General features: G+C 49.8%; 1 protein-coding gene across 1 annotated transcript in view; it reads right to left on the bottom strand.

The window, feature by feature from the left end:
* LOC142475806 (little elongation complex subunit 2-like) overlaps window positions 1-23,856 on the bottom strand; it is a gene marked incomplete at its 3' end in the record, with an annotated part of 74,921 nt that overhangs the window by 19,805 nt on the left and 31,260 nt on the right. Inside the window, exons 2-3 of the mRNA XM_075581540.1 lie at window positions 3,274-3,378; window positions 2,217-2,484 (exon numbers count right to left, since the gene is read on the bottom strand). Of these exons, the coding sequence (XP_075437655.1) occupies window positions 2,217-2,484; window positions 3,274-3,378 (373 nt within the window). The remainder of the gene's footprint in view (window positions 1-2,216; window positions 2,485-3,273; window positions 3,379-23,856) is intronic.

The following is a 23,856-nucleotide window of genomic DNA, read 5'->3' as shown; positions in this document are numbered from 1 at the left end:
GAGCCAGGAGATGGAAGCGTGCCGGGGAAATAACTCGTACCAGCAGGGACAGAGTCAGGAGATGGAAGCGTGCCGGGGAAATAACTCGTACCAGCAGGGACAGAGTCAGGAGATGGAAGCGTGCCGGGGACGGGCAGAATATAACTCGTACCAGCAGGGACAGCGTCAGGAGATGGAAGCGTGCCGGGGAAATAACTCGTACCAGCAGGGACAGAGTCAGGAGATGGAAGCGTGCCGGGGAAATAACGCGTACCAGCAGAGACAGGGTCAGGAGATGGAAGCGTGCCGGGGAAATAACTCGTACCAGCAGGGACAGAGTCAGGAGATGGAAGCGTGCCGGGAAATAACTCGTACCCGCAGGGACAGAGTCAGGAGATGGAAGCGTGCCGGGGAAATAACTCGTACCAGCAGGGACAGAGTCAGGAGATGGAAGCGTGCCGGGGAAATAACTCGTACCAGCAGGGACAGAGTCAGGAGATGGAAGCGTGCCGGGGAAATAACTCGTACCAGCAGGGACAGAGTCAGGAGATGGAAGCGTGCCGGGGAAACAACTCGTACCAGCAGGGACAGAGTCAGGAGATGGAAGCGTGCCGGGGAAACAACTCGTAACAGCAGGGACAGAGTCAGGAGATGGAAGCGTGCTGGGGAAATAACTCGTACCAGCAGAGACAGTCAGGAGATGGAAGCGTGCCGGGGAAATAACTCGTACCAGCAGAGACAGGGTCAGGAGATGGAAGCGTGCCGGGGAAATAACTCGTACCAGCAGGGACAGAGTCAGGAGATGGAAGCGTGCCGGGGAAATAACTCGTACCAGCAGGGACAGAGTCAGGAGATGGAAGCGTGCCGGGGACGGGCAGAAAATAACTCGTACCAGCAGGGACAGAGTCAGGAGATGGAAGCGTGCCGGGGAAATAACTCGTACCAGCAGGGACAGGGTCAGGAGATGGAAGCGTGCCGGGGAAATAACTCGTACCAGTAGGGACAGAGTCAGGAGATGGAAGCGTGGCGGGGAAATAACTCGTACCAGCAGGGACAGAGTCAGGAGATGGAAGCGTGGCGGGGAAATAACTCGTACCAGCAGGGACAGAGTCAGGAGATGGAAGCGTGCCGGGGACGGGCAGAATATAACTCGTACCAGCAGAGACAGTCAGGAGATGGAAGCGTGCCGGGGAAATAACTCGTACCAGCAGAGACAGGGTCAGGAGATGGAAGCGTGCCGGGGAAATAACTCGTACCAGCAGGGACAGAGTCAGGAGATGGAAGCGTGCCGGGGAAATAACTCGTACCAGCAGGGACAGAGTCAGGAGATGGAAGCGTGCCGGGGACGGGCAGAAAATAACTCGTACCAGCAGGGACAGAGTCAGGAGATGGAAGCGTGCCGGGAAATAACTCGTACCAGCAGGGACAGGGTCAGGAGATGGAAGCGTGCCGGGGAAATAACTCGTACCAGTAGGGACAGAGTCAGGAGATGGAAGCGTGCCGGGGAAATAACTCGTACCAGCAGGGACAGAGTCAGGAGATGGAAGCGTGCCGGGGAAATAACTCGTACCCGCAGGGACAGAGTCAGGAGATGGAAGCGTGCCGGGGAAATAACTCGTACCAGCAGGGACAGAGTCAGGAGATGGAAGCGTGCCGGGGAAATAACTCGTACCAGCAGGGACAGGGTCAGGAGATGGGAGCGTGCCGGGGAAATAACTCGTACCAGCAGGGACAGGGTCAGGAGATGGAAGCGTGCCGGGGACGGGCAGAAAATAACGCGTACCAGCAGGGACAGCGTCAGGAGATGGAAGCGTGCCGGGGAAATAACTCGTACCAGCAGGGACAGGGTCAGGAGATGGAAGCGTGCTGGGGAAATAACTCGTACCAGCAGGGACAGAGTCAGGAGATGGAAGCGTGCCGGGGAAATAACTCGTACCAGCAGGGACAGGGTCAGGAGATGGAAGCGTGCCGGGGAAATAACTCGTACCAGCAGGGACAGGGTCAGGAGATGGAAGCGTGCCGGGGAAATAACTCGTACCAGCAGGGACAGAGTCAGGAGATGGAAGCGTGCCGGGGACGGGCAGAATATAACTCGTACTACACTTTACCCCTATGAGGGACTGGCCCCTTAACCCTGTCACTGCAATTAGTACACTTTGTCCCTAAGAGGGACTGAAAAGACCAATAGTACACATGGAATATACAACATTGGGCCACAGAATGACCGTGGTTAGTACCAGGTATTGCTCATATTCCTTCAGGTCCGTCGCGGAGGGCTTGAAGTTCCTCTTCTTGTTCAGATACTTGATCATCAAGTTGACATAGGTTATCTGCTCCATCTCACTGAGAGACGAGAAATACGGGTAAGGGACACGTGGCGCTGGGTGAGGCAGAGCATCCCTGGTGGCTGGGATCACTTCAGGCACCTTGCTCGCGGGCAGTGGGGGGCTAGCCTTTCCTCCAGTCTGTGGGGCTGACGGGGTCTCCACGGGTGCCACCGTTGTCCTGGAAGAAGTCAGGAAGAAGATGGGTAGTTCAACGCCTTACCTGTGGGACTCCTTCACTCAGTATACACCAAGCTCCTTCTCTCCCCACCTCCTCAAACCTGGCTTCTCCATTTTGGCTTTATTTTTGTTAAATAAATCATGACACGGTGTAATATGTCATGTGTTGTTGTTCATCTGAGGTTGTATTTACCTAATTTAAAGACCTGCTAAGGAACAGATGATTGTTATTATGTCCTGATATGTAAAACCATGGAATTCAAAGAGGGTGTACTTTCTTTTTCACACCACTGTATATATGTGAGAGTACATAATATACACACACTTCTAAGGCTGCGTTTATAGTGCCGGCGACGGCGTGTCAAAACAATGGCATTGCCGCCGTTGCGTACACTTATAGTAAGCGCGACGCCGCGACAGCTGGGTCGCGGTCGCTGGAAGTCATGTCAATGTGATGTTTCCCGTGACCGCTGCCTGACGTCGCGTCGCCGGCACTATAAGCGCAGCCCAAGACTCCCATCCTATTGTGCCATTTCATGCTCTATTGCACTTATTGTATAGTATTGCGTATTCTGTAAAGCGTTGCGTACATTTTTAACGCTATACAAATAAAAATCTAACAGGTGGCAATTTAGGGGTGGAAACACCTTTTCTGGGTCTGCCACGGGGTTTAGAAACCCTTTTTGTTGGGGGAAATTTTTTTATTTATTTTTTAAAGAAACAACTCCATTTAACATTCTCTTCAATTCCGTGTCCATAAACCACCATAATATACAGGGAACATCTTTACCTGGCAGACAGTTGCCAAAGCTCTGTCAGTGTCGGTCCCAGGGAATATTTCTCATACGATTCCCGAGTGAAAAAACAATTCTTGCCATTGTATGGTTCAATGTTCCTGTGGAAGGAAAGAAAACGCAGAGTCATTAAAATAAACAAGAAACTCAAGTGTTAAACTCGAATCCAAGTTGGGTTTCCATAAAACACACTCATTTTGTCGTCTGGGCAAACCGGTGTCGGCCGGTAAGTAACAATGGGTGGGAATAACTAAAATAGAACTAGAAGTGGGAGACGGCCTCGGCCGGTAAGTAACAATGGGTGAGAATAACTGGAATAGAACTAAAAGTGGGAGACGTGTCGGCTGGTAATTAACAATGGGTGGGAATAACTGGAATAGAACTAGAACTGGGAGACGGTGTCGGCCTCGGTCGGTAAGTAACAATGGGTGGGAATAACTGGAATAGAACTAGAAGTGGGAGCCGGTGTCTGCCTCGGCCGGTAAGTAACAATGGGTGGGAATAACTGGAATAAAACTAGAAGTGGGAGACGGTGTCGGTCGGTAAGTAACAATGGGTGGGAATAACTGGAATAGAACTAGAAGTGGGAGACGTGTCGGCCTGTAAGTAACAATGGGTGGGAATAACTGGAATAGAACTAGAAGTGGGAGACGGTGTCGGCCGGTAAGTAACAATGGATGGGAATAACTGGAATAGAACTAGAAGTGGGAGACGGTGTCTGCCTCGGCCGGTAAGTAACAATGGGTGGGAATAACTGGAATAAAACTAGAAGTGGGAGACGGTGTCGGCCGGTAAGTAGCAATGGGTGGGAATAACTGGAATAAAACTAGAAGTGGGAGACGGTGTCGGCCTCGGCCGGTAAGTAACAATGGGTGAGAATAACTGGAATAGAACTAGAAGTGGGTGACGGTGTCGGCCGGTAAGTAACAATGGGTGGGAATAACTGGAATAGAACTAGAAGTAGGAGACTGTGTGATTGTAGGTGAGACGTTTGGATATTATACCGAGTGCAGGCAGACACGCGGCTGGTGCAGAAGTATGAAGCTAGTGATTGTAGGAGAGACGTTTGGATATTATACCGAGTGCAGGCAGACACGCGGCTGGTGCAGAAGTATGAAGCTAGTGATTGTAGGAGAGACGTTTGGATATTATATCCAGTGCAGGCAGACACGCGGCTGGTGCAGAAGTATGAAGCTAGTGATTGTAGGAGAGACGTTTGGATATTATACCGAGTGCAGGCAGACACGCGGCTGGTGCAGAAGTATGAAGCTAGTGATTGTAGGTGAGACGTTTGGATATTATACCCAGTGCAGGCAGACACGCGGCTGGTGCAGAAGTATGAAGCTAGTGATTGTAGGAGAGACGTTTGGATATTATACCCAGTGCAGGCAGACACGCGGCTGGTGCAGAAGTATGAAGCTAGTGATTGTAGGAGAGACGTTTGGATATTATACCGAGTGCAGGCAGACACGCGGCCGGTGCAGAAGTATGAAGCTAGTGATTGTAGGAGAGACGTTTGGATATTATACCCAGTGCAGGCAGACACGCGGCTGGTGCAGAAGTATGAAGCTAGTGATTGTAGGAGAGACGTTTGGATATTATACCCAGTGCAGGCAGACACGCGGCTGGTGCAGAAGTATGAAGCTAGTGATTGTAGGAGAGAAGTTTGGATATTATACACAGTGCAGGCAGACACGCGGCCGGTGCAGAAGTATGAAGCTAGTGATTGTAGGAGAGACGTTTGGATATTATACCCAGTGCAGGCAGACACGCGGCCGGTGCAGAAGTATGAAGCTAGTGATTGTAGGTGAGACGTTTGGATATTATACCCAGTGCAGGCAGACACGCGGCTGGTGCAGAAGTATGAAGCTAGTGATTGTAGGAAACACGTTTGGATATTATACCCAGTGCAGGCAGACACGCGGCCGGTGCAGAAGTATGAAGCTAGTGATTGTAGGAGAGACGTTTGGATATTATACCGAGTGCAGGCAGACACGCGGCTGGTGCAGAAGTATGAAGCTAGTGATTGTAGGAGAGACGTTTGGATATTATACCCAGTGCAGGCAGACACGTGGCTGGTGCAGAAGTATGAAGCTAGTGATTGTAGAGGAGACGTTTGGATATTATACCCAGTGCAGGCAGACACGCGGCTGGTGCAGAAGTATGAAGCTAGTGATTGTAGGAGAGACGTTTGGATATTATACCCAGTGCAGGCAGACACGCGGCTGGTGCAGAAGTATGAAGCTAGTGATTGTAGGAGACACGTTTGGATATTATACCCAGTGCAGGCAGACACGCGGCCGGTGCAGAAGTATGAAGCTAGTGATTGTAGGAGAGACGTTTGGATATTATACCCAGTGCAGGCAGACACGCGGCTGGTGCAGAAGTATGAAGCTAGTGATTGTAGGAGAGACGTTTGGATATTATACCCAGTGCAACCCAGTGCAGGCAGACACGCGACTGGTGCAGAAGTATGAAGCTAGTGATTGTAGGAGAGACGTTTGGATATTATACCCAGTGCAGGCAGACACGCGACTGGTGCAGAAGTATGAAGCTAGTGATTGTAGGAGAGACGTTTGGATATTATACCCAGTGCAGGCAGACACGCGGCCGGTGCAGAAGTATGAAGCTAGTGATTGTAGGAGAGACATTTGGATATTATACCGAGTGCAGGCAGACACGCGGCTGGTGCAGAAGTATGAAGCTAGTGATTGTAGGAGAGACGTTTGGATATTATACCGAGTGCAGGCAGACACGCGGCTGGTGCAGAAGTATGAAGCTAGTGATTGTAGGAGAGACGTTTGGATATTATACCCAGTGCAGGCAGACACGCGGCTGGGGCAGAAGTATGAAGCTAGTGATTGTAGGAGAGACGTTTGGATATTATACCGAGTGCAGGCAGACACGCGGCTGGTGCAGAAGTATGAAGCTAGTGATTGTAGGAGAGACGTTTGGATATTATACCGAGTGCAGGCAGACACGCGGCTGGTGCAGAAGTATGAAGCTAGTGATTGTAGGAGAGACGTTTGGATATTATACCCAGTGCAGGCAGACACGCGGCCGGTGCAGAAGTATGAAGCTAGTGATTGTAGGAGAGACGTTTGGATATTATACCCAGTGCAGGCAGACACGCGGCCGGTGCAGAAGTATGAAGCTAGTGATTGTAGGAGAGACGTTTGGATATTATACCCAGTGCAGGCAGACACGCGGCCGGTGCAGAAGTATGAAGCTAGTGATTGTAGGAGAGACGTTTGGATATTATACAGAGTGCAGGCAGACACGCGGCTGCTGCAGAAGTATGAAGCTAGTGATTGTAGGAGAGACGTTTGGATATTATACCGAGTGCAGGCAGACACGCGGCTGGTGCAGAAGTATGAAGCTAGTGATTGTAAGAGAGACGTTTGGATATTATACCGAGTGCAGGCAGACACGCGGCTGGTGCAGAAGTATGAAGCTAGTGATTGTAGGAGAGACGTTTGGATATTATACCCAGTGCAGGCAGACACGCGGCTGGTGCAGAAGTATGAAGCTAGTGATTGTAGGAGAGACGTTTGGATATTATACCGAGTGCAGGCAGACACGCGGCTGGTGCAGAAGTATGAAGCTAGTGATTGTAGGTGAGACGTTTGGATATTATACCGAGTGCAGGCAGACACGCGACTGGTGCAGAAGTATGAAGCTAGTGATTGTAGGAGAGACGTTTGGATATTATACCGAGTGCAGGCAGACACGCGGCTGGTGCAGAAGTATGAAGCTAGTGATTGTAGGAGAGACGTTTGGATATTATACCGAGTGCAGGCAGACACGCGGCTGGTGCAGAAGTATGAAGCTAGTGATTGTAGGAGAGACGTTTGGATATTATACCCAGTGCAGGCAGACACGTGGCTGGTGCAGAAGTATGAAGCTAGTGATTGTAGGAGAGACGTTTGGATATTATACCGAGTGCAGGCAGACACGCGGCCGGTGCAGAAGTATGAAGCTAGTGATTGTAGGAGAGACGTTTGGATATTATACCCAGTGCAGGCAGACACGCGGCTGGTGCAGAAGTATGAAGCTAGTGATTGTAGGTGAGACGTTTGGATATTATACCCAGTGCAGGCAGACACGCGGCCGGTGCAGAAGTATGAAGCTAGTGATTGTAGGAGAGACGTTTGGATATTATACCCAGTGCAGGCAGACACGCGGCTGGTGCAGAAGTATGAAGCTAGTGATTGTAGGAGAGACGTTTGGATATTATACCCAGTGCAGGCAGACACGCGGCTGGTGCAGAAGTATGAAGCTAGTGATTGTAGGAGAGACGTTTGGATATTATACCGAGTTCAGGCAGACACGCGGCTGGTGCAGAAGTATGAAGCTAGTGATTGTAGGAGAGACGTTTGGATATTATACCGAGTGCAGGCAGACACGCGGCTGGTGCAGAAGTATGAAGCTAGTGATTGTAGGAGAGACGTTTGGATATTATACCGAGTGCAGGCAGACACGCGGCTGGTGCAGAAGTATGAAGCTAGTGATTGTAGGAGAGACGTTTGGATATTATACCCAGTGCAGGCAGACACGCGGCTGGTGCAGAAGTATGAAGCTAGTGATTGTAGGAGAGACGTTTGGATATTATACCCAGTGCAACCCAGTGCAGGCAGACACGCGACTGGTGCAGAAGTATGAAGCTAGTGATTGTAGGAGAGACGTTTGGATATTATACCCAGTGCAGGCAGACACGCGGCTGGTGCAGAAGTATGAAGCTAGTGATTGTAGGAGAGACGTTTGGATATTATACCCAGTGCAGGCAGACACGCGGCCGGTGCAGAAGTATGAAGCTAGTGATTGTAGGAGAGACGTTTGGATATTATACCGAGTGCAGGCAGACACGCGGCTGGTGCAGAAGTATGAAGCTAGTGATTGTAGGAGAGACGTTTGGATATTATACCGAGTGCAGGCAGACACGCGGCTGGTGCAGAAGTATGAAGCTAGTGATTGTAGGAGAGACGTTTGGATATTATACCCAGTGCAGGCAGACACGCGGCTGGGGCAGAAGTATGAAGCTAGTGATTGTAGGAGAGACGTTTGGATATTATACCGAGTGCAGGCAGACACGCGGCTGGTGCAGAAGTATGAAGCTAGTGATTGTAGGAGAGACGTTTGGATATTATACCGAGTGCAGGCAGACACGCGGCTGGTGCAGAAGTATGAAGCTAGTGATTGTAGGAGAGACGTTTGGATATTATACCCAGTGCAGGCAGACACGCGGCCGGTGCAGAAGTATGAAGCTAGTGATTGTAGGAGAGACGTTTGGATATTATACCCAGTGCAGGCAGACACGCGGCCGGTGCAGAAGTATGAAGCTAGTGATTGTAGGAGAGACGTTTGGATATTATACCCAGTGCAGGCAGACACGCGGCCGGTGCAGAAGTATGAAGCTAGTGATTGTAGGAGAGACGTTTGGATATTATACAGAGTGCAGGCAGACACGCGGCTGGTGCAGAAGTATGAAGCTAGTGATTGTAGGAGAGACGTTTGGATATTATACCGAGTGCAGGCAGACACGCGGCTGGTGCAGAAGTATGAAGCTAGTGATTGTAAGAGAGACGTTTGGATATTATACCGAGTGCAGGCAGACACGCGGCTGGTGCAGAAGTATGAAGCTAGTGATTGTAGGAGAGACGTTTGGATATTATACCCAGTGCAGGCAGACACGCGGCTGGTGCAGAAGTATGAAGCTAGTGATTGTAGGAGAGACGTTTGGATATTATACCCAATGCAGGCAGACACGCGGCTGGTGCAGAAGTATGAAGCTAGTGATTGTAGGTGAGACGTTTGGATATTATACCGAGTGCAGGCAGACACGCGACTGGTGCAGAAGTATGAAGCTAGTGATTGTAGGAGAGACGTTTGGATATTATACCGAGTGCAGGCAGACACGCGGCTGGTGCAGAAGTATGAAGCTAGTGATTGTAGGAGAGACGTTTGGATATTATACCGAGTGCAGGCAGACACGCGGCTGGTGCAGAAGTATGAAGCTAGTGATTGTAGGAGAGACGTTTGGATATTATATCCAGTGCAGGCAGACACGCGGCTGGTGCAGAAGTATGAAGCTAGTGATTGTAGGAGAGACGTTTGGATATTATACCGAGTGCAGGCAGACACGCGGCTGGTGCAGAAGTATGAAGCTAGTGATTGTAGGTGAGACGTTTGGATATTATACCCAGTGCAGGCAGACACGCGGCTGGTGCAGAAGTATGAAGCTAGTGATTGTAGGAGAGACGTTTGGATATTATACCCAGTGCAGGCAGACACGCGGCTGGTGCAGAAGTATGAAGCTAGTGATTGTAGGAGAGACGTTTGGATATTATACCGAGTGCAGGCAGACACGCGGCCGGTGCAGAAGTATGAAGCTAGTGATTGTAGGAGAGACGTTTGGATATTATACCCAGTGCAGGCAGACACGCGGCTGGTGCAGAAGTATGAAGCTAGTGATTGTAGGAGAGACGTTTGGATATTATACCCAGTGCAGGCAGACACGCGGCTGGTGCAGAAGTATGAAGCTAGTGATTGTAGGAGAGACGTTTGGATATTATACCCAGTGCAGGCAGACACGCGGCTGGTGCAGAAGTATGAAGCTAGTGATTGTAGGTGAGACGTTTGGATATTATACCGAGTGCAGGCAGACACGCGACTGGTGCAGAAGTATGAAGCTAGTGATTGTAGGAGAGACGTTTGGATATTATACCGAGTGCAGGCAGACACGCGGCTGGTGCAGAAGTATGAAGCTAGTGATTGTAGGAGAGACGTTTGGATATTATACCGAGTGCAGGCAGACACGCGGCTGGTGCAGAAGTATGAAGCTAGTGATTGTAGGAGAGACGTTTGGATATTATATCCAGTGCAGGCAGACACGCGGCTGGTGCAGAAGTATGAAGCTAGTGATTGTAGGAGAGACGTTTGGATATTATACCGAGTGCAGGCAGACACGCGGCTGGTGCAGAAGTATGAAGCTAGTGATTGTAGGTGAGACGTTTGGATATTATACCCAGTGCAGGCAGACACGCGGCTGGTGCAGAAGTATGAAGCTAGTGATTGTAGGAGAGACGTTTGGATATTATACCCAGTGCAGGCAGACACGCGGCTGGTGCAGAAGTATGAAGCTAGTGATTGTAGGAGAGACGTTTGGATATTATACCGAGTGCAGGCAGACACGCGGCCGGTGCAGAAGTATGAAGCTAGTGATTGTAGGAGAGACGTTTGGATATTATACCCAGTGCAGGCAGACACGCGGCTGGTGCAGAAGTATGAAGCTAGTGATTGTAGGAGAGACGTTTGGATATTATACCGAGTGCAGGCAGACACGCGGCTGGTGCAGAAGTATGAAGCTAGTGATTGTAGGAGAGACGTTTGGATATTATACCGAGTGCAGGCAGACACGCGGCTGGTGCAGAAGTATGAAGCTAGTGATTGTAGGAGAGACGTTTGGATATTATACCCAGTGCAGGCAGACACGCGGCCGGTGCAGAAGTATGAAGCTAGTGATTGTAGGAGAGACGTTTGGATATTATACCCAGTGCAGGCAGACACGCGGCTGGTGCAGAAGTATGAAGCTAGTGATTGTAGGAGAGACGTTTGGATATTATACTGAGTGCAGGCAGACACGCGGCTGGTGCAGAAGTATGAAGCTAGTGATTGTAGGAGAGACGTTTGGATATTATACCCAGTGCAGGCAGACACGCGTCTGGTGCAGAAGTATGAAGCTAGTGATTGTAGGAGAGACGTTTGGATATTATACCGAGTGCAGGCAGACACGCGGCTGGTGCAGAAGTATGAAGCTAGTGATTGTAGGAGAGACGTTTGGATATTATACCCAGTGCAGGCAGACACGCGGCCGGTGCAGAAGTATGAAGCTAGTGATTGTAGGAGAGACGTTTGGATATTATACCCAGTGCAGGCAGACACGCGGCCGGTGCAGAAGTATGAAGCTAGTGATTGTAGGTGAGACGTTTGGATATTATACCCAGTGCAGGCAGACACGCGGCTGGTGCAGGAGTATGAAGCTAGTGATTGTAGGAGAGACGTTTGGATATTATACCCAGTGCAGGCAGACACGCGGCTGGTGCAGAAGTATGAAGCTAGTGATTGTAGGAGAGACGTTTGGATATTATACCGAGTGCAGGCAGACACGCGGCTGGTGCAGAAGTATGAAGCTAGTGATTGTAGGAGAGACGTTTGGATATTATACCCAGTGCAGGCAGACACGTGGCTGGTGCAGAAGTATGAAGCTAGTGATTGTAGGAGAGACGTTTGGATATTATACCGAGTGCAGGCAGACATGCGGCCGGTGCAGAAGTATGAAGCTAGTGATTGTAGGAGAGACGTTTGGATATTATACCCAGTGCAGGCAGACACGCGGCTGGTGCAGAAGTATGAAGCTAGTGATTGTAGGAGAGACGTTTGGATATTATACCGAGTGCAGGCAGACACGCGGCTGGTGCAGAAGTATGAAGCTAGTGATTGTAGGAGAGACGTTTGGATATTATACCGAGTGCAGGCAGACACGCGGCTGGTGCAGAAGTATGAAGCTAGTGATTGTAGGAGAGACGTTTGGATATTATACCGAGTGCAGGCAGACACGCGGCTGGTGCAGAAGTATGAAGCTAGTGATTGTAGGAGAGACGTTTGGATATTATATCCAGTGCAGGCAGACACGCGGCTGGTGCAGAAGTATGAAGCTAGTGATTGTAGGAGAGACGTTTGGATATTATACCGAGTGCAGGCAGACACGCGGCTGGTGCAGAAGTATGAAGCTAGTGATTGTAGGTGAGACGTTTGGATATTATACCCAGTGCAGGCAGACACGCGGCTGGTGCAGAAGTATGAAGCTAGTGATTGTAGGAGAGACGTTTGGATATTATACCCAGTGCAGGCAGACACGCGGCCGGTGCAGAAGTATGAAGCTAGTGATTGTAGGAGAGACGTTTGGATATTATACCGAGTGCAGGCAGACACGCGGCCGGTGCAGAAGTATGAAGCTAGTGATTGTAGGAGAGACGTTTGGATATTATACCCAGTGCAGGCAGACACGCGGCTGGTGCAGAAGTATGAAGCTAGTGATTGTAGGAGAGACGTTTGGATATTATACCCAGTGCAGGCAGACACGCGGCTGGTGCAGAAGTATGAAGCTAGTGATTGTAGGTGAGACGTTTGGATATTATACCGAGTGCAGGCAGACACGCGACTGGTGCAGAAGTATGAAGCTAGTGATTGTAGGAGAGACGTTTGGATATTATACCGAGTGCAGGCAGACACGCGGCTGGTGCAGAAGTATGAAGCTAGTGATTGTAGGAGAGACGTTTGGATATTATACCGAGTGCAGGCAGACACGCGGCTGGTGCAGAAGTATGAAGCTAGTGATTGTAGGAGAGACGTTTGGATATTATATCCAGTGCAGGCAGACACGCGGCTGGTGCAGAAGTATGAAGCTAGTGATTGTAGGAGAGACGTTTGGATATTATACCGAGTGCAGGCAGACACGCGGCTGGTGCAGAAGTATGAAGCTAGTGATTGTAGGTGAGACGTTTGGATATTATACCCAGTGCAGGCAGACACGCGGCTGGTGCAGAAGTATGAAGCTAGTGATTGTAGGAGAGACGTTTGGATATTATACCCAGTGCAGGCAGACACGCGGCTGGTGCAGAAGTATGAAGCTAGTGATTGTAGGAGAGACGTTTGGATATTATACCGAGTGCAGGCAGACACGCGGCCGGTGCAGAAGTATGAAGCTAGTGATTGTAGGAGAGACGTTTGGATATTATACCCAGTGCAGGCAGACACGCGGCTGGTGCAGAAGTATGAAGCTAGTGATTGTAGGAGAGACGTTTGGATATTATACCGAGTGCAGGCAGACACGCGGCTGGTGCAGAAGTATGAAGCTAGTGATTGTAGGAGAGACGTTTGGATATTATACCGAGTGCAGGCAGACACGCGGCTGGTGCAGAAGTATGAAGCTAGTGATTGTAGGAGAGACGTTTGGATATTATACCCAGTGCAGGCAGACACGCGGCCGGTGCAGAAGTATGAAGCTAGTGATTGTAGGAGAGACGTTTGGATATTATACCGAGTGCAGGCAGACACGCGGCTGGTGCAGAAGTATGAAGCTAGTGATTGTAGGAGAGACGTTTGGATATTATACCGAGTGCAGGCAGACACGCGGCTGGTGCAGAAGTATGAAGCTAGTGATTGTAGGAGAGACGTTTGGATATTATACCCAGTGCAGGCAGACACGCGTCTGGTGCAGAAGTATGAAGCTAGTGATTGTAGGAGAGACGTTTGGATATTATACCCAGTGCAGGCAGACACGCGGCTGGTGCAGAAGTATGAAGCTAGTGATTGTAGGAGAGACGTTTGGATATTATACCCAGTGCAGGCAGACACGCGGCGGTGCAGAAGTATGAAGCTAGTGATTGTAGGAGAGACGTTTGGATATTATACCCAGTGCAGGCAGACACGCGGCTGGTGCAGAAGTATGAAGCTAGTGATTGTAGGAGAGACGTTTGGATATTATACCGAGTGCAGGCAGACACGCGGCTGGTGCAGAAGTATGAAGCTAGTGATTGTAGGAGAGACGTTTGGATATTATACCCAGTGCAGGCAGACACGTGGCTGGTGCAGAAGTATGAAGCTAGTGATTGTAGGAGAGACGTTTGGATATTATACCGAGTGCAGGCAGACATGCGGCCGGTGCAGAAGTATGAAGCTAGTGATTGTAGGAGAGACGTTTGGATATTATACCCAGTGCAGGCAGACACGCGGCTGGTGCAGAAGTATGAAGCTAGTGATTGTAGGAGAGACGTTTGGATATTATACCGAGTGCAGGCAGACACGCGGCTGGTGCAGAAGTATGAAGCTAGTGAATGTAGGAGAGACGTTTGGATATTATACCCAGTGCAGGCAGACACGCGGCTGGTGCAGAAGTATGAAGCTAGTGATTGTAGGAGAGATGTTTGGATATTATACCCAGTGCAGGCAGACACGCGGCCGGTGCAGAAGTATGAAGCTAGTGATTGAAGGAGAGACGTTTGGATATTATACCCAGTGCAGGCAGACACGCGGCTGGTGCAGAAGTATGAAGCTAGTGATTGTAGGAGAGACGTTTGGATATTATACCCAGTGCAGGCAGACACGCGGCTGGTGCAGAAGTATGAAGCTAGTGATTGTAGGAGAGACGTTTGGATATTATAACGAGTGCAGGCAGACACGCGGCCGGTGCAGAAGTATGAAGCTAGTGATTGTAGGAGAGACGTTTGGATATTATACCCAGTGCAGGCAGACACGCGGCTGGTGCAGAAGTATGAAGCTAGTGATTGTAGGAGAGACGTTTGGATATTATACCCAGTGCAGGCAGACACGCGGCTGGTGCAGAAGTATGAAGCTAGTGATTGTAGGAGAGACGTTTGAATATTATACCGAGTGCAGGCAGACACGCGACTGGTGCAGAAGTATGAAGCTAGTGATTGTAGGAGACACGGTTGGATATTATACCGAGTGCAGGCAGACACGCGACTGGTGCAGAAGTATGAAGCTAGTGATTGTAGGAGAGACGTTTGGATATTATACCCAGTGCAGGCAGACACGCGGCTGGTGCAGAAGTATGAAGCTAGCGATTGTAGGAGAGACATTTGGATATTATACCCAGTGCAGGCAGACACGCGGCCGGTGCAGAAGTATGAAGCTAGTGATTGTAGCAGAGACGTTTGGATATTATACCCAGTGCAGGCAGACACTCGGCTGGTGCAGAAGTATGAAGCTAGTGATTGTAGGAGAGACGTTTGGATATTATACCCAGTGCAGGCAGACACGCGGCTGGTGCAGAAGTATGAAGCTAGTGATTGTAGGAGAGACGTTTGGATATTATACCCAGTGCAGGCAGACACGCGGCTGGTGCAGAAGTATGAAGCTAGTGATTGTAGGAGAGACGTTTGGATATTATACCGAGTGCAGGCAGACACGCGGCTGGTGCAGAAGTATGAAGCTAGTGATCGAATGAGAGACGTTTGGATATTATACCGAGTGCAGGCAGACACGCGGCTGGTGCAGAAGTATGAAGCTAGTGATTGTAGGAGAGACGTTTGGATATTATACCCAGTGCAGGCAGACACGCGACTGGTGCAGAAGTATGAAGCTAGTGATTGTAGGAGAGACGTTTGGATATTATACCCAGTGCAGGCAGACACGCGGCTGGTGCAGAAGTATGAAGCTAGTGATTGTAGGAGAGACGTTTGGATATTATACCCAGTGCAGGCAGACACGCGGCCGGTGCAGAAGTATGAAGCTAGTGATTGTAGGAGAGACGTTTGGATATTATACCGAGTGCAGGCAGACACGCGACCGGTGCAGAAGTATGAAGCTAGTGATTGTAGGAGAGACGTTTGGATATTATACCGAGTGCAGGCAGACACGCGGCTGGTGCAGAAGTATGAAGCTAGTGATTGTAGGAGAGACGTTTGGATATTATACCCAGTGCAGGCAGACACGCGGCTGGTGCAGAAGTATGAAGCTAGTGATTGTAGGAGAGACGTTTGGATATTATACCCAGTGCAGGCAGACACGCGGCTGGGGCAGAAGTATGAAGCTAGTGATTGTAGGACAGACGTTTGGATATTATACCGAGTGCAGGCAGACACGCGGCTGGTGCAGAAGTATGAAGCTAGTGATTGTAGGAGAGACGTTTGGATATTATACCGAGTGCAGGCAGACACGCGGCTGGTGCAGAAGTATGAAGCTAGTGATTGTAGGAGAGACGTTTGGATATTATACCGAGTGCAGGCAGACACGCGACTGGTGCAGAAGTATGAAGCTAGTGATTGTAGGAGACACGTTTGGATATTATACCGAGTGCAGGCAGACACGCGGCTGGTGCAGAAGTATGAAGCTAGTGATTGTAGGAGAGACGTTTGGATATTATACCGAGTGCAGGCAGACACGCGGCTCGTGCAGAAGTATGAAGCTAGTGATTGTAGGAGAGACGTTTGGATATTATACCCAGTGCAGGCAGACACGCGGCTGGTGCAGAAGTATGAAGCTAGTGATTGTAGGAGAGACGTTTGGATATTATACCCAGTGCAGGCAGACACGCGGCTGGGGCAGAAGTATGAAGCTAGTGATTGTAGGAGAGACGTTTGGATATTATACCCAGTGCAGGCAGACACGCGGCCGGTGCAGAAGTATGAAGCTAGTGATTGTAGGAGAGACGTTTGGATATTATACCCAGTGCAGGCAGACACGCGGCCGGTGCAGAAGTATGAAGCTAGTGATTGTAGGAGAGACGTTTGGATATTATACCCAATGCAGGCAGACACGCGGCCGGTGCAGAAGTATGAAGCTAGTGATTGTAGGAGAGACGTTTGGATATTATACAGAGTGCAGGCAGACACGCGGCTGGTGCAGAAGTATGAAGCTAGTGATTGTAGGAGAGACGTTTGGATATTATACCCAGTGCAGGCAGACACGCGGCCGGTGCAGAAGTATGAAGCTAGTGATTGTAGGAGAGACGTTTGGATATTATACCCAATGCAGGCAGACACGCGGCTGGTGCAGAAGTATGAAGCTAGTGATTGTAGGAGAGACGTTTGGATATTATACAGAGTGCAGGCAGACACGCGGCTGGTGCAGAAGTATGAAGCTAGTGATTGTAGGAGAGACGTTTGGATATTATACCGAGTGCAGGCAGACACGCGGCTGGTGCAGAAGTATGAAGCTAGTGATTGTAAGAGAGACGTTTGGATATTATACCGAGTGCAGGCAGACACGCGGCTGGTGCAGAAGTATGAAGCTAGTGATTGTAGGAGAGACGTTTGGATATTATACCCAGTGCAGGCAGACACGCGGCTGGTGCAGAAGTATGAAGCTAGTGATTGTAGGAGAGACGTTTGGATATTATACCCAATGCAGGCAGACACGCGGCTGGTGCAGAAGTATGAAGCTAGTGATTGTAGGAGAGACGTTTGGATATTATACCGAGTGCAGGCAGACACGCGGCTGGTGCAGAAGTATGAAGCTAGTGATTGTAGGAGAGACGTTTGGATATTATACCGAGTGCAGGCAGACACGCGGCTGGTGCAGAAGTATGAAGCTACTGATTGTAGGAGAGACGTTTGGATATTATATCCAGTGCAGGCAGACACGCGGCTGGTGCAGAAGTATGAAGCTAGTGATTGTAGGAGAGACGTTTGGATATTATACCGAGTGCAGGCAGACACGCGGCTGGTGCAGAAGTATGAAGCTAGTGATTGTAGGTGAGACGTTTGGATATTATACCCAGTGCAGGCAGACACGCGGCTGGTGCAGAAGTATGAAGCTAGTGATTGTAGGAGAGACGTTTGGATATTATACCCAGTGCAGGCAGACACGCGGCTGGTGCAGAAGTATGAAGCTAGTGATTGTAGGAGAGACGTTTGGATATTATACCGAGTGCAGGCAGACACGCGGCCGGTGCAGAAGTATGAAGCTAGTGATTGTAGGAGAGACGTTTGGATATTATACCCAGTGCAGGCAGACACGCGGCTGGTGCAGAAGTATGAAGCTAGTGATTGTAGGAGAGACGTTTGGATATTATACCCAGTGCAGGCAGACACGCGGCTGGTGCAGAAGTATGAAGCTAGTGATTGTAGGTGAGACGTTTGGATATTATACCGAGTGCAGGCAGACACGCGACTGGTGCAGAAGTATGAAGCTAGTGATTGTAGGAGAGACGTTTGGATATTATACCGAGTGCAGGCAGACACGCGGCTGGTGCAGAAGTATGAAGCTAGTGATTGTAGGAGAGACGTTTGGATATTATACCGAGTGCAGGCAGACACGCGGCTGGTGCAGAAGTATGAAGCTAGTGATTGTAGGAGAGACGTTTGGATATTATATCCAGTGCAGGCAGACACGCGGCTGGTGCAGAAGTATGAAGCTAGTGATTGTAGGAGAGACGTTTGGATATTATACCGAGTGCAGGCAGACACGCGGCTGGTGCAGAAGTATGAAGCTAGTGATTGTAGGTGAGACGTTTGGATATTATACCCAGTGCAGGCAGACACGCGGCTGGTGCAGAAGTATGAAGCTAGTGATTGTAGGAGAGACGTTTGGATATTATACCCAGTGCAGGCAGACACGCGGCTGGTGCAGAAGTATGAAGCTAGTGATTGTAGGAGAGACGTTTGGATATTATACCCAGTGCAGGCAGACACGCGGCTGGTGCAGAAGTATGAAGCTAGTGATTGTAGGAGAGACGTTTGGATATTATACCCAGTGCAGGCAGACACGCGGCCTGGTGCAGAAGTATGAAGCTAGTGATTGTAGGAGAGACGTTTGGATATTATACCGAGTGCAGGCAGACACGCGGCTGGTGCAGAAGTATGAAGCTAGTGATTGTAGGAGAGACGTTTGGATATTATACCGAGTGCAGGCAGACACGCGGCTGGTGCAGAAGTATGAAGCTAGTGATTGTAGGAGAGACGTTTGGATATTATACCCAGTGCAGGCAGACACGCGGCTGGTGCAGAAGTATGAAGCTAGTGATTGTAGGAGAGACGTTTGGATATTATACCCAGTGCAGGCAGACACGCGGCTGGTGCAGAAGTATGAAGCTAGTGATTGTAGGAGAGACGTTTGGATATTATACCCAGTGCAGGCAGACACGCGGCCGGTGCAGAAGTATGAAGCTAGTGATTGTAGGAGAGACGTTTGGATATTATACCCAGTGCAGGCAGACACGCGGCCGGTGCAGAAGTATGAAGCTAGTGATTGTAGGTGAGACGTTTGGATATTATACCCAGTGCAGGCAGACACGCGGCTGGTGCAGGAGTATGAAGCTAGTGATTGTAGGAGAGACGTTTGGATATTATACCCAGTGCAGGCAGACACGCGGCTGGTGCAGAAGTATGAAGCTAGTGATTGTAGGAGAGACGTTTGGATATTATACCGAGTGCAGGCAGACACGCGGCTGGTGCAGAAGTATGAAGCTAGTGATTGTAGGAGAGACGTTTGGATATTATACCCAGTGCAGGCAGACACGTGGCTGGTGCAGAAGTATGAAGCTAGTGATTGTAGGAGAGACGTTTGGATATTATACCGAGTGCAGGCAGACATGCGGCCGGTGCAGAAGTATGAAGCTAGTGATTGTAGGAGAGACGTTTGGATATTATACCCAGTGCAGGCAGACACGCGGCCGGTGCAGAAGTATGAAGCTAGTGATTGTAGGAGAGACGTTTGGATATTATACCCAGTGCAGGCAGACACGCGGCTGGTGCAGAAGTATGAAGCTAGTGATTGTAGGTGAGACGTTTGGATATTATATCCAGTGCAGGCAGACAAGCGGCTGGTGCAGAAGTATGAAGCTAGCGATTGTAGGAGAGACATTTGGATATTATACCCAGTGCAGGCAGACACGCGGCTGGTGCAGAAGTATGAAGCTAGTGATTGTAGGAGACACGTTTGGATATTATACCGAGTGCAGGCAGACACGCGACTGGTGCAGAAGTATGAAGCTAGTGATTGTAGGAGACACGTTTGGATATTATACCCAGTGCAGGCAGACACGCGGCTGGTGCAGAAGTATGAAGCTAGTGATTGTAGGAGAGACGTTTGGATATTATACCCAGTGCAGGCAGACACGCGGCCGGGGCAGAAGTATGAAGCTAGTGATTGTAGGAGAGACGTTTGGATATTATACCCAGTGCAGGCAGACACGCGGCTGGTGCAGAAGTATGAAGCTAGTGATTGTAGGAGAGACGTTTGGATATTATACCCAGTGCAGGCAGACACGCGGCTGGTGCAGAAGTATGAAGCTAGTGATTGTAGGTGAGACGTTTGGATATTATACCGAGTGCAGGCAGACACGCGGCTGGTGCAGAAGTATGAAGCTAGTGATTGTAGGAGAGACGTTTGGATATTATACCCGAGTGCAGGCAGACACGCGGCTGGTGCAGAAGTATGAAGCTAGTGATTGTAGGAGAGACGTTTGGATATTATACCGAGTGCAGGCAGACACGCGGCTGGTGCAGAAGTATGAAGCTAGTGATTGTAGGTGAGACGTTTGGATATTATACCCAGTGCAGGCAGACACGCGGCTGGTGCAGAAGTATGAAGCTAGTGATTGTAGGAGAGACGTTTGGATATTATACCCAGTGCAGGCAGACACGCGGCTGGTGCAGAAGTATGAAGCTAGTGATTGTAGGAGAGACGTTTGGATATTATACCCAGTGCAGGCAGACACGCGGCTGGTGCAGAAGTATGAAGCTAGTGATTGTAGGAGAGACGTTTGGATATTATACCCAGTGCAGGCAGACACGCGGCCGGTGCAGAAGTATGAAGCTAGTGATTGTAGGAGAGACGTTTGGATATTATACCGAGTGCAGGCAGACACGCGGCTGGTGCAGAAGTATGAAGCTAGTGATTGTAGGAGAGACGTTTGGATATTATACCGAGTGCAGGCAGACACGCGGCTGGTGCAGAAGTATGAAGCTAGTGATTGTAGGAGAGACGTTTGGATATTATACCCAGTGCAGGCAGACACGCGGCTGGTGCAGAAGTATGAAGCTAGTGATTGTAGGAGAGACGTTTGGATATTATACCCAGTGCAGGCAGACACGCGGCTGGTGCAGAAGTATGAAGCTAGTGATTGTAGGAGAGACGTTTGGATATTATACCCAGTGCAGGCAGACACGCGGCCGGTGCAGAAGTATGAAGCTAGTGATTGTAGGAGAGACGTTTGGATATTATACCCAGTGCAGGCAGACACGCGGCGGTGCAGAAGTATGAAGCTAGTGATTGTAGGTGAGACGTTTGGATATTATACCCAGTGCAGGCAGACACGCGGCTGGTGCAGGAGTATGAAGCTAGTGATTGTAGGAGAGACGTTTGGATATTATACCCAGTGCAGGCAGACACGCGGCTGGTGCAGAAGTATGAAGCTAGTGATTGTAGGAGAGACGTTTGGATATTATACCGAGTGCAGGCAGACACGCGGCTGGTGCAGAAGTATGAAGCTAGTGATTGTAGGAGAGACGTTTGGATATTATACCCAGTGCAGGCAGACACGTGGCTGGTGCAGAAGTATGAAGCTAGTGATTGTAGGAGAGACGTTTGGATATTATACCGAGTGCAGGCAGACATGCGGCCGGTGCAGAAGTATGAAGCTAGTGATTGTAGGAGAGACGTTTGGATATTATACCCAGTGCAGGCAGACACGCGGCCGGTGCAGAAGTATGAAGCTAGTGATTGTAGGAGAGACGTTTGGATATTATACCCAGTGCAGGCAGACACGCGGCTGGTGCAGAAGTATGAAGCTAGTGATTGTAGGTGAGACGTTTGGATATTATATCCAGTGCAGGCAGACAAGCGGCTGGTGCAGAAGTATGAAGCTAGCGATTGTAGGAGAGACATTTGGATATTATACCCAGTGCAGGCAGACACGCGGCTGGTGCAGAAGTATGAAGCTAGTGATTGTAGGAGACACGTTTGGATATTATACCGAGTGCAGGCAGACACGCGACTGGTGCAGAAGTATGAAGCTAGTGATTGTAGGAGACACGTTTGGATATTATACCCAGTGCAGGCAGACACGCGGCTGGTGCAGAAGTATGAAGCTAGTGATTGTAGGAGAGACGTTTGGATATTATACCCAGTGCAGGCAGACACGCGGCCGGGGCAGAAGTATGAAGCTAGTGATTGTAGGAGAGACGTTTGGATATTATACCCAGTGCAGGCAGACACGCGGCTGGTGCAGAAGTATGAAGCTAGTGATTGTAGGAGAGACGTTTGGATATTATACCAGTGCAGGCAGACACGCGGCTGGTGCAGAAGTATGAAGCTAGTGATTGTAGGAGAGACGTTTGGATATTATACCCAGTGCAGGCAGACACGCGGCTGGTGCAGAAGTATGAAGCTAGTGATTGTAGGAGAGACGTTTGGATATTATACCGAGTGCAGGCAGACACGCGGCTGGTGCAGAAGTATGAAGCTAGTGATTGTAGGAGAGACGTTTGGATATTATACCCAGTGCAGGCAGACACGCGGCCGGTGCAGAAGTATGAAGCTAGTGATTGTAGGAGAGACGTTTGGATATTATACCCAGTGCAGGCAGACACGCGGCCGGTGCAGAAGTATGAAGCTAGTGATTGTAGGAGAGACGTTTGGATATTATATCCAGTGCAGGCAGACACGCGGCTGGTGCAGAAGTATGAAGCTAGTGATTGTAGAAGAGACGTTTGGATATTATACCCAGTGCAGGCAGACACGCGGCCGGTGCAGAAGTATGAAGCTAGTGATTGTAGGAGAGACGTTTGGATATTATACCCAGTGCAGGCAGACACGCGGCTGGTGCAGAAGTATGAAGCTAGTGATTGTAGGAGAGACGTTTGGATATTATACCGAGTGCAGGCAGACACGCGGCTGGTGCAGAAGTATGAAGCTAGTGATTGTAGGAGAGACGTTTGGATATTATACCGAGTGCAGGCAGACACGCGGCTGGTGCAGAAGTATGAAGCTAGTGATTGTAGGAGAGACGTTTGGATATTATACCCAGTGCAGGCAGACACGCGGCTGGTGCAGAAGTATGAAGCTAGTGATTGTAGGAGAGATGTTTGGATATTATACCCAGTGCAGGCAGACACGCGGCCGGTGCAGAAGTATGAAGCTAGTGATTGTAGGAGAGACGTTTGGATATTATACCGAGTGCAGGCAGACACGCGGCTGGTGCAGAAGTATGAAGCTAGTGATTGTAGGAGAGACGTTTGGATATTATACCCAGTGCAGGCAGACACGCGGCTGGTGCAGAAGTATGAAGCTAGTGATTGTAGGAGAGACGTTTGGATATTATACCCAGTGCAGGCAGACACGCGACTGGTGCAGAAGTATGAAGCTAGTGATTGTAGGAGAGACGTTTGGATATTATACCCAGTGCAGGCAGACACGCGGCTGGTGCAGAAGTATGAAGCTAGTGATTGTAGGAGAGACGTTTGGATATTATACCCAGTGCAGGCAGACACGCGGCCGGTGCAGAAGTATGAAGCTAGTGATTGTAGGAGAGACGTTTGGATATTATACCGAGTGCAGGCAGACACGCGACGGTGCAGAAGTATGAAGCTAGTGATTGTAGGAGAGACGTTTGGATATTATACCGAGTGCAGGCAGACACGCGGCTGGTGCAGAAGTATGAAGCTAGTGATTGTAGGAGAGACGTTTGGATATTATACCGAGTGCAGGCAGACACGCGGCTGGTGCAGAAGTATGAAGCTAGTGATTGTAGGAGAGACGTTTGGATATTATACCCAGTGCAGGCAGACACGCGGCTGGGCAGAAGTATGAAGCTAGTGATTGTAGGACAGACGTTTGGATATTATACCGAGTGCAGGCAGACACGCGGCTGGTGCAGAAGTATGAAGCTAGTGATTGTAGGAGAGACGTTTGGATATTATACCGAGTGCAGGCAGACACGCGGCTGGTGCAGAAGTATGAAGCTAGTGATTGTAGGAGAGATGTTTGGATATTATACCCAGTGCAGGCAGACACGCGGCCGGTGCAGAAGTATGAAGCTAGTGATTGTAGGAGAG

Source organism: Ascaphus truei, unplaced genomic scaffold, assembly GCF_040206685.1.
Source record: "Ascaphus truei isolate aAscTru1 unplaced genomic scaffold, aAscTru1.hap1 HAP1_SCAFFOLD_1396, whole genome shotgun sequence".
Lineage (NCBI taxonomy): Eukaryota > Metazoa > Chordata > Amphibia > Anura > Ascaphidae > Ascaphus > Ascaphus truei.
The sequence above is the reverse complement of the archived record's forward strand: the minus strand, read 5'-3'. Positions and strand labels throughout refer to the sequence as shown.